We start from the raw sequence: 13,915 nt of genomic DNA, 5'->3' as shown, positions 1-13,915 counted from the left end.
AGAGTTTAAAAATCCCTCTCTTACCTGCCTCAAAGAGAATACATATGTAAAGTACTTTTTAAATTATAAAGTACTATACATATAAAATCTCACATACAGTCATTGTGCTCTCCTCTCACTCCATAATTTAGGCAGGATGCTAATAACTAAACCCATTGGGACATCCTAAATGTCAGGAAGTGGCAGTGGAGAATACTGAAGCCATGATACTCATATCATATCATAGATATGATACTATCTCTTCAAATATTGCTTTCTGTTACTCTTTGAGTCTTTTACATTGCAATGGCTCTAAGATATTATTGATAAGGATGATTTCTTAAGTGGATCAGGATTATAGTCCATCTGTCCCTGGCCATCTTTTATAGTTCTTGTCTTTGTTCTCCCCTAAATCTTCCACAGGGGATACACCCAGAAACCTTTCATCTAGGAAGGTTAAGGGACTTCTAAGATTTTCTGACATTTCATGGCTAACCAATCAGCACAAAAGTTGCCTGTTGTTTATCCTTTCTCTGGTACAGTGACCAATCCACACTTTCTCTTCATATATTTCTACAAAATCCTCTCTTGCAGAATTATTCATTGATGATAAATTGTAGCCTATTCATACCTACCCTATCTCTCTCCATTTCTCTGTGAGTAATTCACATCTTTAATGTTTCAGATTTTGTCATGTCTATAACTAGCAACCAATTTATATGCAAATACCTAATAGAGGAGTGCTTAGGTGTCCAAATTTATTTATTTTTTCCCTTGGGCAGGGTAGATTCATTCTTCCAGAGTCATGGTGTCCTTCACTGAACATAGACTTAATTATTTTGAAAATGAATACCAAATAGAAGAACAAACTTTTGAGAAATTAATACAGAGGAGCAAACTATATATGGAACATGAGGGGAAAAAACTAATTAACTTGGAATGGTCAAGGAAGTAGAACTGTGGAAACCATGTGGTAGAGAAAAAAGAGCACTTTATCTGGAGTCAGCACTGGGTACAAATTTCTCCTCTAGTGCATACTAGCCATGTGACCATGAATGTCAGGTAAACTCTATGAGCCTCATTTTCCTCATCCCTAAAATGGATTAAAAATACCTATAATGTTGCCTTCAAGTGACATATAATGGGAGATTGCTCAATGCATGATGCTCAAGTCATCCTGGAAGTCTGAAAAGACCTCCATCCAGTCTCATTTCTGACACATAGTGTTGGAGTGACTCTGTGAAAGTCACTTAATCTCTTAGGCCATCCAACTCTCTAATAATCTAAGCTGCAGAGAAGATCCAATCTTCATTGATAGAAGGAGTTTTCTCTTCAGGAGTGACCTAAACCGCTCACTGGAGCTGTCCCAAAAAATCTGAATAATGAATGTAAATGAACATAAAACTGATAATGGATGTAAAGAGCTTTGCAAATCTTAAAACACTGTAAAAAAAACTAGCTTCAGTTTCTTGGTCTATGAAGACTAAATAAATGAGATTAATAGCACATATTGTACCTACCTAATAGAGTTGTTATGAGGATCAGATGAAATGAAATATGGAAAACAGTTTTTGAGCCTTCATATGAGCAAAGGATCATAGGTATGGAAATTGAAGGTACCTATATCCCAAAGAGATATAAAGAAGGGAAAGGGATCTGTAGGTGCACGAATGTTTGTGGCAGCCCTCTTTGTAGTGGCCAGAAACTGGAAACTGAATGGATACCCATCAATTGGAGAATGGCTGAATAAATTGTGGTATATGAATAATATGGAATATTATTGTTTGGTAAGAAATGACCAACAGGATGATTTCAGAAAGGCCTGGAGAGACTTACATGAACTGATGCTGAGTGAAACGAGCAGGGCCAGGAGATCATTATATACTTCAACAACAATACTATATGATGACCAATTCTGATGGACCTGGCCATCTTCAGCAATGAGATGAACCAAATCAGTTCCAATAGAGCAGTAATGAATTGAACCAGCTACACCCAGTGAAAGAACTCTGGGAGATGACTAAGAACCATTACATTGAATCCCCAATCCCTATACTTTTGCCCACCTGCATTTTTGATTTCCTTCACAGGCTAATTGTACAATATTTCAGAATCCAATTCTTTTTGTACAGCAAAATAACGGTTTGGTCATGTATACCTATTGTTTACCTAATTTATACTTTAATATATTTAACATCTACTGATCATCCTGCCATCTGAGGGAGAGAGTGGGGGGAAGGAGGGGAAAAATTGGAATAAGAGGTTTGGCAATTGTCAATGCTGTAAAGTTACCCATACATATAACCTGTAAATAAAAGGCTATTAAAATTTAAAAAAAAAATTAAAAAAAAAAGAAATTGAAGATACCATCAAGGCTATCCTCCTCATTTTAAAGATGAGAAAACTGAGACTTATGAAGGCAAAAGAGAGAGAGAGAAAGAGAGAGAGAGAGAGAGAGAGAGAGACAGACTTGTACAGGTTACATAGTTAATACATGTCTGGGGCAGGATTGAGAAGCACTCTTATTGTTAAAAGCATGAGATGAGGAGGCTGTGTTAAAGGGATATCTCCCAAGACTGATGGATGTTTAAAGAAGGTTTCCTGATCGGATGGCACTAGAATCTCACATTGCTTGCGAGATCTTCACTCGCCTGAATATTTTCTTCACAGCCTCCTTCACCTCTTTGTTTCTCAAACTGTAGATAATGGGGTTCATCATAGGAATAACCACCGTGTAGAACACAGACACAATTTTATCCTCCTCCAGAGATGTGACCGCATTACTCCGTAGATACATGAAGATGAGGGTCCCAAAGAAGAGGGCGACTGCGGTCATGTGGGAGGCACAGGTGGAAAATGTCTTGGCCCGTCCACCAGCAGAAGGGATGCGTAGGATCACCCTGATGATGAACAGGTAGGAGATGAGAATGATGCTCACGTTAATCATGATCACTAAGAAGGCAAAGAGGAAAATGACCAGCTCCTGGGGTCCAGTTTCTACGCATGAGAGCTTCAGCAATGGGGGTAAGTCACAGAAGAAGAAGTCCACCTGATTGGATTTGCAGAAAGAAATGGAGAAAGTCATACCTGTGCGGATTACGGTATTGACCATGGCCCCAGAATAAGCTCCCATCACCAGTCCAAGTCGGGTTTGTGGAGTCATGGCTGTGACATAGAGGAGGGGGTTACATACGGCCACGTAGCGGTCATAGGCCATCACGGCCAACAAGAAGCACTCGGTGCTGGCACAGAGGGTGAAGAAGAAGTATTGCGTGGCACAGCGCTCATAGGTGATTAGGGTCCCACCGGTCTTCAAGGTCCCGAGCATCTGAGGGATAATGACAGAGGAATAGCACATATCCAAGAAGGAGAGATGGCTGAGGAAGAAGTACATGGGAGTCTGGAGACGCAGGTCACTCTGGATTAGAAAGATCATCCCCAGATTGCCACCGATGGTGATGAGGTAGAGAGTCAGAAAGGTGAAGAAAAGGACAATCTGCAGCTTGGGCCCCACAGGGAACCCCGTTAGGACAAATTCTTTCTTTTTTACAAATATTATCTCATTTGAATCTGGGCTCAGTCTTGCTATGATCTCAATAGGAGTTGAATTTAATCCTTGTCAAATGTTTGATGTAAGACCTTTACTGAAATGGTACCCTCTTCTTTCCCTTTTTGGGAGGATGGGGGGAAAGGGGGAGAATCTGACCTGGGATTTCCTTGGTGTGGAAAACTCTCTGTTGCAATGCAGATCTGCACTTCCCATGTCATGTTCAATCCTCAAGAGCTGCCTGATGTACTGACTTTAAGTGACTTTCCCAGAACTACATAACCAGGATGTATCAGAGCTAGAACTTAAATCCACATCCTCCTAGCTCCAAGGCCACTATCTAAGCTGTACCCCACTATCTAAAGATAGTCTTTCTTTGTTGTGATTTTTTAATGGTACATGAAACCTTATGCAGACCACCATTTTTTGTCTTAGAATAGAAACTAAAAATTAGAGAATGAAGAAGAAGGAAATAATATTGGAAATAATGGAAAGCTTTACCCTGTCTTTGATCTTCAATATCTCCATTTCAAAGATCAAAAAACTGAGACTGCCATTGAGTGACTTGTCCAAAGTCATCCAAATTCCCGATTTTCTTTCCATTGCCTCATTCTTTCCTTTGACCTCTATTGCATTTTTATCTCTATGTCCCCAGAATTTCTTTGCAGGGCTTAAGATATCTACTAATAGGAGAGTCCATTTCAGAGAGGCTGAGGAATACAGCTCCATTCCTTGCACTCCCCAATATCTCCTTAGATAATCCTTCATTCCCCCTATGAGCCTGAGCTAGTTGGTGCTGCACCGGACCTGGTGTCAGGACTTGAGTTTAAACCCAGCTTCAGACACTTACTGGCTGTGTGACTCTGACAAGTCACTTAACTTTGCCTCAGTTTTCTCAACTATAAATTGAGAAGAAAATGTCAAACCCTTCCAGTATCTTTGCCAAGAAAAGCCCATAAATAGGGTCATGAAGAGTCGGACACAACTAAACAAACTTAACAACAAAACAACATCCTCTCTGAGCTGCCGATTATTCAAGTATGAAACAAGGCAATTTAGCTACACCCTGGAGAAGTGAAAAAAGCAGTCAGTGGATTTGGAATGAGAAGACCCGAGTCCAAAAACTGGTTTTGCTGCCTGTGTCCTGCCGCCAACTTCCTGGCAAGTCACTTCATTTCTCTGGACCTTTCGTATCACCGTCCTTAAGGAACATGACCTTTAAAGACATAGAATGATCCACTGGAACTAGGAAAGATCTTAGGGAACATTGAGTCCAAATTCTTTATCTTAGCTGGGAAACTGAGGCACAAATTAAGTGCTCTGTACAGCTCACCCAGCCAATAAGTTCCTAAGATAGGATTTGTCCCCATTTATCCTGACTCCAATTCAATGCTCTATCCACTTTCTTCCAGCTCCAAAATCCTAGCGTATCAGCAGATTTTGGTAGTTTACAAAATACTACCTATCCCTTACTTCCTTCTGACCTCACAGGACCACTGGGAACTAGTGTGAGTGAGAATGAGGATCACAGATTTAATATCAGATTAGCCACAGAGCCTATTACAATTTCCTTGCCTGATAGACTGGAAACTAAAATACAAATAACTAATACCACACAGCTAGGAAGTGGCAAAGTCCTCTAACCAAAGCTCTTTCCACTGTACCACTCTGTCTCCCTAGTTTACATATGAGGGAGCTGAGGCTCAAGGAGGTGACAAGACTACTCAGTCTCATAAGGAGTCAAGAGCAGAACTAGCACTCAGACACCAGCCCCATTGCTTCCCTGAAACAAAAGCCTGGGAAGTCAAGGATGTTTTATAAATTTCTCTTCTCTGCCACTTTTCCCTAATCCCCTCAATAGTCAGACTCACGCATGGCAAGGGCCAAGTCCTTCTTCTCTGGGCTGACAGGCTGGGTGCCTGAGGGTAGAATTTGATATTTATGTGGGGCTCCCCAAAACCCAAGGAAGATGGCTGGCCCAGTTCATAGCTCAAGCTCCCCAGCTGCCACAGGAGACTCAATTAACCTGTTCCTGGATTTCTAGTCCCTTCTCAGTGCCTGTGTCCTCAGCCTTGGGACAGAAAATTGGTGGTCTGAAACAGAGGGATTTCCTATTGATATCATTCCATGTTAATTAAAACCTCGGGGCCTCATTAAAGAACCCCAAACTAACATCTGATTTCCAAAGGTGGGCAAATTCTCTTTGGTACATTTAACCTACAGAAGACTAGAGTCTTTTCTATGTCTCTACCAGGTAGATTTATTTCATCATGGCAAGCTGTCCCTTTGGAAAATATTATTGTGTGGGCTCAGAGACAAGAACAACTAATATTTCTGCAATACATTGTACAGTTCACAAAGAATTCTCTCCCCCCCCCATTTCACCCCATGGCCTAGGTAGAACAAGTATGTCCCATTTTACAACTGAGGAAATAGGACCAGGTAAGTGAAAGCCAAAGACTCTATTGAGAGCTGGAAGATATCTTGGAGGTCACCTAATCCAGAGAACTTCATTGGCTTGCCAAGGTCAAGGTCACAGACATTAGAAATAGCTGAGCTGGAACTCTAAACTCAGGGCTTATTGATCTTCACCACAGTGTGTGTGTGTGTGTGTGTGTGTGTGTGTGTGTATATACACATACATATATGTATGCAAATATATACATACACATGTGTGTATATGAATATATACATATTTATCTAAATATATGTATACATGTATATTTAAATATGTATACACACATACATATATATGTATATAAATATACATACACAATACATATGTATATATGCTAAAGTTTGCAAAGAGCCTAATGCATATGATTTCATTTGAGCCTCATTAAATTCCATGAGAGAAGTTCTACAGTGTATTGTTGTCCATTTTATAGATGAGAAAATTCAGAAATAACATGGTCTACCTGTGGTCACATTGAATAACAGAATCATATTGGAATGCAGTGTTCCTGACTCCAAACTCAAAACACTGTCTCATGTCTATACATCATACTACCACACAGATATCTATACATGATGGAGACATGTAGACACGTGATATAGATATAGTTGTAGACTACATATGATGCTGCTACACAGATAACACTATGAAGCCATAAATCCATATATATATCAACGCTTAAAGTCACATCCTTTTGGATCCTCAAGTCAAAACCACGTGAAATTCTGCTGTGTGGCTTACTGACCTGTCTTATCACTAAGAATGAAGTTTGTGACCAAAGGAAACAAAAGTAATTAAGATAGTCTACATACAGAGGTTGGCCAATGTCAGACAGCAGTCTTGTACTATCTGACCCCCTGCCCTCAAACAATTGTAATCTCAATTTGGTCAAGAAATAGTTCACCAGAGCCCATTATAGATTTGTGCCATCCTTGGTAGCATCAGTAGAACTCCAGAATTGTATTGATTTTCCCAGGGTAGGGCATGGGTTTGTACTAAGTCACCCATACCTTCTCAACTCAATCTCTGTTCCACCAGCAGCAAAATATTTCTGAGATGAACCATTGCACTGGGGTATTCCTTTCTTTCCAATGATAAGAAGTAGCTCAACTAGAATTGAAGCACTGATGTTCACTCATTAGAACATATGCTAATTACATGGGCTAACCTCCCCTCCATTGAGCCTTTATTGGATGCACTTCTCCTTCTCAGTGACATCTTTCTCTACCCACATCTCCACATAACCCCTCATCCCCAAAATAGGCAAAATAAAGTAGAAAGAGAATTAAAGCAATCTCGGAGGCTATATATGAATGAAAATTCTCTCTCTACAATCCACCAAACAAGTGGCCTCTGCTTGAAGGCCTCTAGTGAGTCCTTGAAGCAACCCATTCCACTTCTGATTATTTCCAATTGTTATTTTCTTATATCAAGCCTAAGTGTATTTCTTTTCAGTTTCCCTCCAAAGTTCCTACTTCTGCCAAACAGAACAAATGGGAACTCCCCTTCCTGAGTGCCCTTTAAAAACTTGAAGATATAACAAACACCTCTGTGTTTCCTCATCTACAATCTAAATATCCCCATTTTTTTCACCCGTCCTCATAAGGTCCCTTCCCCAGCATGGCTGCCCTCCTCTGAATTTCCATTCATTTCTGCTTTCCTTTAATGAACATGATGCTGGTCAGCATTTTGAAAAGACCATTGTGATTGAATGAGGTCAGGATTTTCAGACTCAAAGATCACTCAAACCAGCTGGATTTGTGTCTAGGGAACTCTAGAGAGGGACTATGCCTGAAAGCTCCCACTGGGATGCTCCAAAGGAGCTGGCATTCCAGCTGCTTCAAGGAACTCCTACTCTGGCCTTCAAGTTGAATGTGGCATAATATAGTTCACCAATTTCCTTCCTAATCTTCAGTGTCCAAAACTGAACCCAAGATCCTGGAGGTGATCTCACTATGACAGAAAGAAAACACCCAATAGATGTCTTTCAACTTTTGAAGGATGAAATTACAATTGAGCCAAGTAATGAAATTATTAGCTTCATCAATTATGACAGAAAGAAAGCACCAGCAGATATCCAGGTAGGTGAAGCCCACCTCCACCCTTATCTCATCCATTACCATTAGATCAGGTATTCCAGACTTATGACAAGCCTCACAAATGCTTCTATCTCCACTTTCTGTCCATTGGGATTTAGGATACTCCATTATTGTAAAAGAGAAGAACATCAAATGATTTGAGATTTCAGATTATACGCAATATTTTTTCCATTTTTGCCTCATAAAAGTGAGGCAAAATTTGGAAAGTTGCCCAATGCCTTCCATCATACTTCCACTTCCTGACTCATGGATTTCAGAAATAAATAAATACATACATACATACATAAATGAACAAACAAGCAAACAAACAAACTATTTTCTACCAGCAACAATTTTTTACCTATCCTTTTGCTTTTGGGTTAAGTCTATTCTTCCAGAGCCATTTTCTCATAATGAGTCTCATTCCACCAAGTTGTAGTATCATCTTTAAGTTCAAATTGACTTCCTTGTATTACCACATTTAGATTACCTTTATAATTAGCCATTGTTTATGCCCTTATTTAAAGACACCTGAAACCATGGGTTTTATTGATGACTTCTTCCTTGGATTTTGTTTCCTATCAAATTATGGGTGTTTCAATGTCGATCTGTATATCTGAACTGAAAATAAGTGGTTTCTCCATTCTCTTTTCTTTTCAACTTAAAGCCCTCTGGAGATTTTCAAGGATCTAGGTCAAAACATTCTTAGTGGCCTTGGAAAAGTAGGAAGGGATCAGTGGGTGAAGGACTCTAAAGTCAAACAAAGAATTTTAAAATTGATCCTGAAGGTAGCAAGGAGCCACTGCAATTTATAAGGGTGAAGGGGATCGGAATAACGTAATCGGCTTTTTAGAAAGATCATTTCAATAGTTGACTAAGGAAAGACTAGAGTGGGAAAACTGGAAAACTATTGCAATCATCCAAATATGAAGTGATGAGAGCCTGAACCAGAGCAAAAGTAATATCAGAGGAGAGAAGGAGACATCTATATGAGATGTTATGAAAATGAAATTGAAAGATTTGGGAGTAGGTTGTATATGGAGGGAGTGGGAGTGAGGGAATAAGGATCTGAGAATGAAGAGTTGCAACCTGAGTCACAAACTTAAAGGATGGCGGTGACCTTGATGGAAATGGGGAAGTCAGAAAGAGTGATAGTTTAGAGGGAAAGATGAGCTCAGTTGTGAACATACTGGGCTTAAGCTATATTGGGATACACAGTTCCAGCTATCTAATAGGCAGTTAGAGAAGTGAGACTAGTGATTAGGAGAGAGATTAGGGCTGGATAAGTACATATGTGAATCTGAAAACTGGAAAGGTCCGTTGAAACCATGGTAGCTGAGGAAGTAGCTGATAATGATAGAAGGAGAAGAGAAGAGCCTTGGAGGACACCAGTGGTTGGCAGGCTCAATCTGAATGACAAAGGAAACTGAAAAGAACCAGAAGAAAGTAATGGCAGGAAAACTAAAAGAGAAAAGAATATTTAAGAGGTAATCAAGCCTTATTTCCTCATTAGAATTGAGAGTCTTGAAAGCAAGGTCTCTAGATTTGTATCCCCAGCGCTTAACACAGTGTTTTGCATATATTAAGTGCTTTTTTCTTATTAAGTTTTTATTAATTATTATTATTTTTTATTATAATTAATTAATAATAATTAATAAATTATTATTAAGTGATTTTCACTAATTCTTTGCCACCTCATAGGATTGAGGGTAATGAAGAAAAGTGTTTTGTCAATGCAATTTTAAGATGAAAGAGAGGGATGGGAAAGGGAGAGAAAGAGTGGGAGAGAGAAAGAGAGAGACAGATACAAACAGGTAGACAGAAAAGAAAATGGAGACAGAGACAATTGTTATAATCATTACTGCTCTGCTGAACTAGAACAACCGCATTAGGGTAGGTGAACTATAATGTACGACCAAGAAAGGTACCATATGTATCAACATTGTCTTAATAGCGCTTTGTAGCAGAAAAAATAGCTGCCCAGTAGATGCCCACTGATCGGGGGATTCCTGAACAAATTGAAAAATATGAATGTTAAAAGAATAGTATTACATTTATTATAAGAAATATTAGAACTGGAAAGCAACATTGAGATAACTGAATTCAACCTGTTCCTTGTACATAGGAGGAAACTGAGTAATCACAAATCCTTAGTGTCTAAGGACAGATTTGAACTTGGATCCTCCTGAGCCCAAGTTCAGCTCTGTGTCCACCATACTATATTTTAATTCTATAACATTTTATCCTGTAACATGAGTCATTGCAAAATGAGGAAATGAGAAGCAGGAGAATAAGACTTTTGTAAAAGAGAAGAACGTCAAACGATTTCGGATTATACACAAAATTTGATCATGGTTCCAGAAAATGCCATGATAGAAAGGTGGTAGACCATAGGTCCAGATTGTTGCAGATTATTCTATAACTGCCCATTACAGTTGCTATATTAGCTGATTTGCTCAACTATTTTTCTGTATTAAAAGAAAATATCTGGAGGCCAGATGATTCACGAAAATATGATAATGTTGTTAAAACATCATAACTTTTTTGAAAGAAGAAAATTACCCCAGTGCTCCGAGAAAGCATTTGCATAGTGGCTCTGGAGGGATCGATTAAATGTGGTTGTTTTTTTGCTTCTTTTCCTGGAAACAGTGAACCCCCTTGAGACCATGAGAGCAACCCCAAGAGAACCCTGGAATAAGTTTTGCCCAACTTCCACTTAGTCTAATTCGAGTTTTGCAGATTATAGGCTGCACTCAGACTCCAGAGGATGTGGGACTGTCAGGGTTGCAGGCTAAAACCTTTATAAACACAGGCCTAAGAACTGGCTTTGGGAAAGGTTCTTTCTGTGAGGGAGGTTGGATCCTGCTCCGCAGGGAGAGCTCTAGCAGGAGATCAGCAGGAAGGAGATACTTGTATATCAGGTTCCGGCTCCCTCTTAGGTACGTCGGGTACCTCACAGAACTCTACCTCTGGCAATGATGGAGCAAAGAAAGAAGTGACCTGGGACTGACAGGATGTGAGCAGAACTGAGAAGGAAGACCCAGAAGACACACAGCCAAGGAGCTCTGCAAGGGCCACAGCGGAGCAGACATGGGGCCAGAACTCCAAGCTGGGCTCACTCCTCCACAATGATCCCTGCCCCCAGGCCCTCCAGATGCTGGCCGGGCTCACCAGAGACCTGAACACTACCACAGGACAAGCCCATCACTATGCTGTACTTACTGCAATTTCTTGCCCAGCTCTTCTCCATATTCCACTCTGTTCAGGCCCTGTGCCAACTGCCTGCCCCTGTCCCCACTCACCAGCTCTCTATGGAAGGGAATGTGCTGATTGGAGCTATCACCCCCTTACACGCCCAGCTGGTCCAACAGAAAGTGACTTTTTGCCAGTCTCCGACACAGCCCCCATGCCAACAGTGAGTCCCACCTTTTATTCCTGAGGAAGGACAAAGGGAAATGGGCAGACAGGCTTTGAGGGAATAACAGTGAGCACACTTCGGGGAGGAGGAACCAGCCGTCCCCCCTCCTGTGTCCTTCTTTGCCTTTTAGGCAAAGTCCTTTTAGGCAGCACCACTCTGAATGGGTAGATCTAGAGTAGTGAGCTATGTCCATTCATAAGACCTTTGAAAGGGCAGCAATAAGGAGTGGTCAACCTGCTGAAAATGAAGTTTGCCAGTAAAATTTTATATACTAGTCATTTTCACAGATTTACAGGGAGGAAAGCTTGCTCTCCCTATCTCTTGCTATGAAAAGCAAGGGCCTGTAGCATTATAAACTAATAAAAATGTACTCAAAGTTAAAAGGGTCCTGTGGCTATGTGGTCCCCTCTTGTTCCTTCCACATCCAATCTCTTTTATCACATTGATGCTGTCCACTCCTTGCCTACATGACCACTCTCAGTGACAGACAAAGCAACCGCTCTACCCCAAGGCAGCCAGCTGCAGGTTTTGCTCAACTTTCTCAGTCGAGTTAAAAATCCACCTCTGAGTTACAGTTTTTCCTTTAGGAGCTAAGCAGGAAAACTGAAAAAATAAAAGTGGTCTTGCAGGTGGGACTAAGAGACAAGCTAATCTTCCAATCCTCATCTCTAGTCAAGGAGGAAAACAAAAAATCGTAGAAGGATTCTAATTTTCCCCAAAGCACAAGAAATAAAAAGAACTGTATTCCTAAGAATTTTTAGGGCTAAGACACAAGGCTATGGCAGTATGACCCTAATCCAATTTCTTTTCTCCCTGAGATTTAAGGCCCGTTTTTTCCTGAATGCCCTGGGCATTCTCTTTGCCCTGGAAGAGGCTACCAGGGACCCCACTTTCCTGCCAAATGAAACAGTGGGACTCCAGCTCTATGACTCCTGTATCTCTGGAGCCAAGGCTCTGGGGAGCACTCTTGCCCTCCTGTCTGGACAGCTCCTCCCAACACCCAACTTTGATTGCCGCCCCAAGCGCCAACTCTTGGGAATCATAGGGGGGATGACTTCTCCCGAATCAGAACCTATGGCTGAGCTCCTTTCTGTCTACAAAGTCCCTCAGGTGAGTAATTTGCCAAAAGCAGAGAAATAACAGGAGATCCCACCTCACTTATCTTCCTCGTGTGGAAATGTACAGCTCAGTTCTTTCTTCCCATGTGTGTGCTTATAGAGGATTTGCTTAAACGATAATCACTGACATTTCTATATCAATTTAAGGGATCTTCATGTAGGACAAAACATTAATTAAGAAGAGCAGAGTTTCCCAAAATATTCATAGTCTGTGGCAAAAAGGTTAAGAAAGGGGGTTCAAATTGTACATAGCAACAGAAAGATTATACAATGATTGATTCTGATGGACGTGGCTCTTTTCAGCAGGAAGGTGATTCAGGCCAGTTCCAACGGTCTTGTGATGGAGAGAACCATGTGCACCCAGAGAGAACTGTGGAGACTGAGTGTGGATCACAGCATAGCATTTTTACTTTTTTGTTTTTATTTGCTTGCATTTTGTTTTCTTTCTCATTTTTCCCTTTTTTGATCTGATTTTTCTTGTGCAGCATGATAATTGTGGAAATATAGAGAGAGAACAATTGCACATGTTTAACCTATATTGGATTACTTGCCATCTAAGAGAGGGAGAAAAATTGAAATACAAGGTTTTGCAGGGGTGAATGTTGAAAATTATCTATACATATGGTTTAAAAATAAAAAGCTATAATTAAAAAATAAGACAGTGAGTTCAAGCCTTGGAGTCCTGGCTGTTTTGCAGCCAAGCAAATGGGAAGTTACATTAATGGCTAAAGCCTTAGAACTCCTAAGCAATTAAATCTCAAGGATATTTTTAGTACCCAGTAAGGAAAAATTCATTTGTCATGGGCTGTAAGGATGTGAAATGAGGTAGAGTTCAAATTTTCGTGTCTTCCATAACTTAGGATACACCTAGCCTTGACCAGGATAAATCCCAGAAGTGTCAGTCTCTGATGACATAAGCCTAAGTGTTCCTGATGGTTTTCTTCTACCAGGACCTGTTTAGATGAAAAAAGTAATTTTTTTCAAGGAAATATGACCAGGGTTACAAGGTTACCTTGTAACCACATGGAAAGGTCACTTTTGCCAACCATGAAAACGCAAAAAATATTCAAGCATATTCAGTGTTTGTTTACAATGTACAACTTATGTGATCTTTGAGGTAACTGGTAGCCACAGGGAATAGAGCATTGGCTTGGAGTCAGGAAGATCTAAGTACAAACCTTCCCACAGACCCTCAGAGATAGTGTGACCCTACCTCAATTTCCTAAACTGTAAAATGGGGAGAATAACAGCACCTAATAGGGTTGTTGTGAGACTTTTGGGGAAAATGGCCTTAGCTCTTGGCTTGCAAAGGAATTCTAT

The 13,915-nt window shown here is 40.4% G+C and overlaps 1 protein-coding gene across 1 annotated transcript; it reads right to left on the bottom strand.

Annotated features, from left to right (window-relative positions):
* Positions 1-2,602: 2,602 nt before the first annotated feature.
* On the bottom strand, positions 2,603-3,742 carry LOC127541605 (olfactory receptor 9I1-like). Its single transcript, XM_051966825.1, has 2 exons — positions 3,686-3,742; positions 2,603-3,520 (listed from the first exon to the last, which is right to left on the bottom strand). The coding sequence occupies exons 1-2, from the start codon at positions 3,740-3,742 to the stop codon at positions 2,603-2,605; spliced, it is 975 nt and encodes a 324-aa protein (XP_051822785.1).
* Positions 3,743-13,915: the final 10,173 nt, after the last annotated feature.

The sequence above is a fragment of the Antechinus flavipes genome, chromosome 6, assembly GCF_016432865.1.
Source record: "Antechinus flavipes isolate AdamAnt ecotype Samford, QLD, Australia chromosome 6, AdamAnt_v2, whole genome shotgun sequence".
NCBI classification, from domain to species: domain Eukaryota; kingdom Metazoa; phylum Chordata; class Mammalia; order Dasyuromorphia; family Dasyuridae; genus Antechinus; species Antechinus flavipes.
This window is presented reverse-complemented; position numbering and strand designations above follow the sequence as displayed.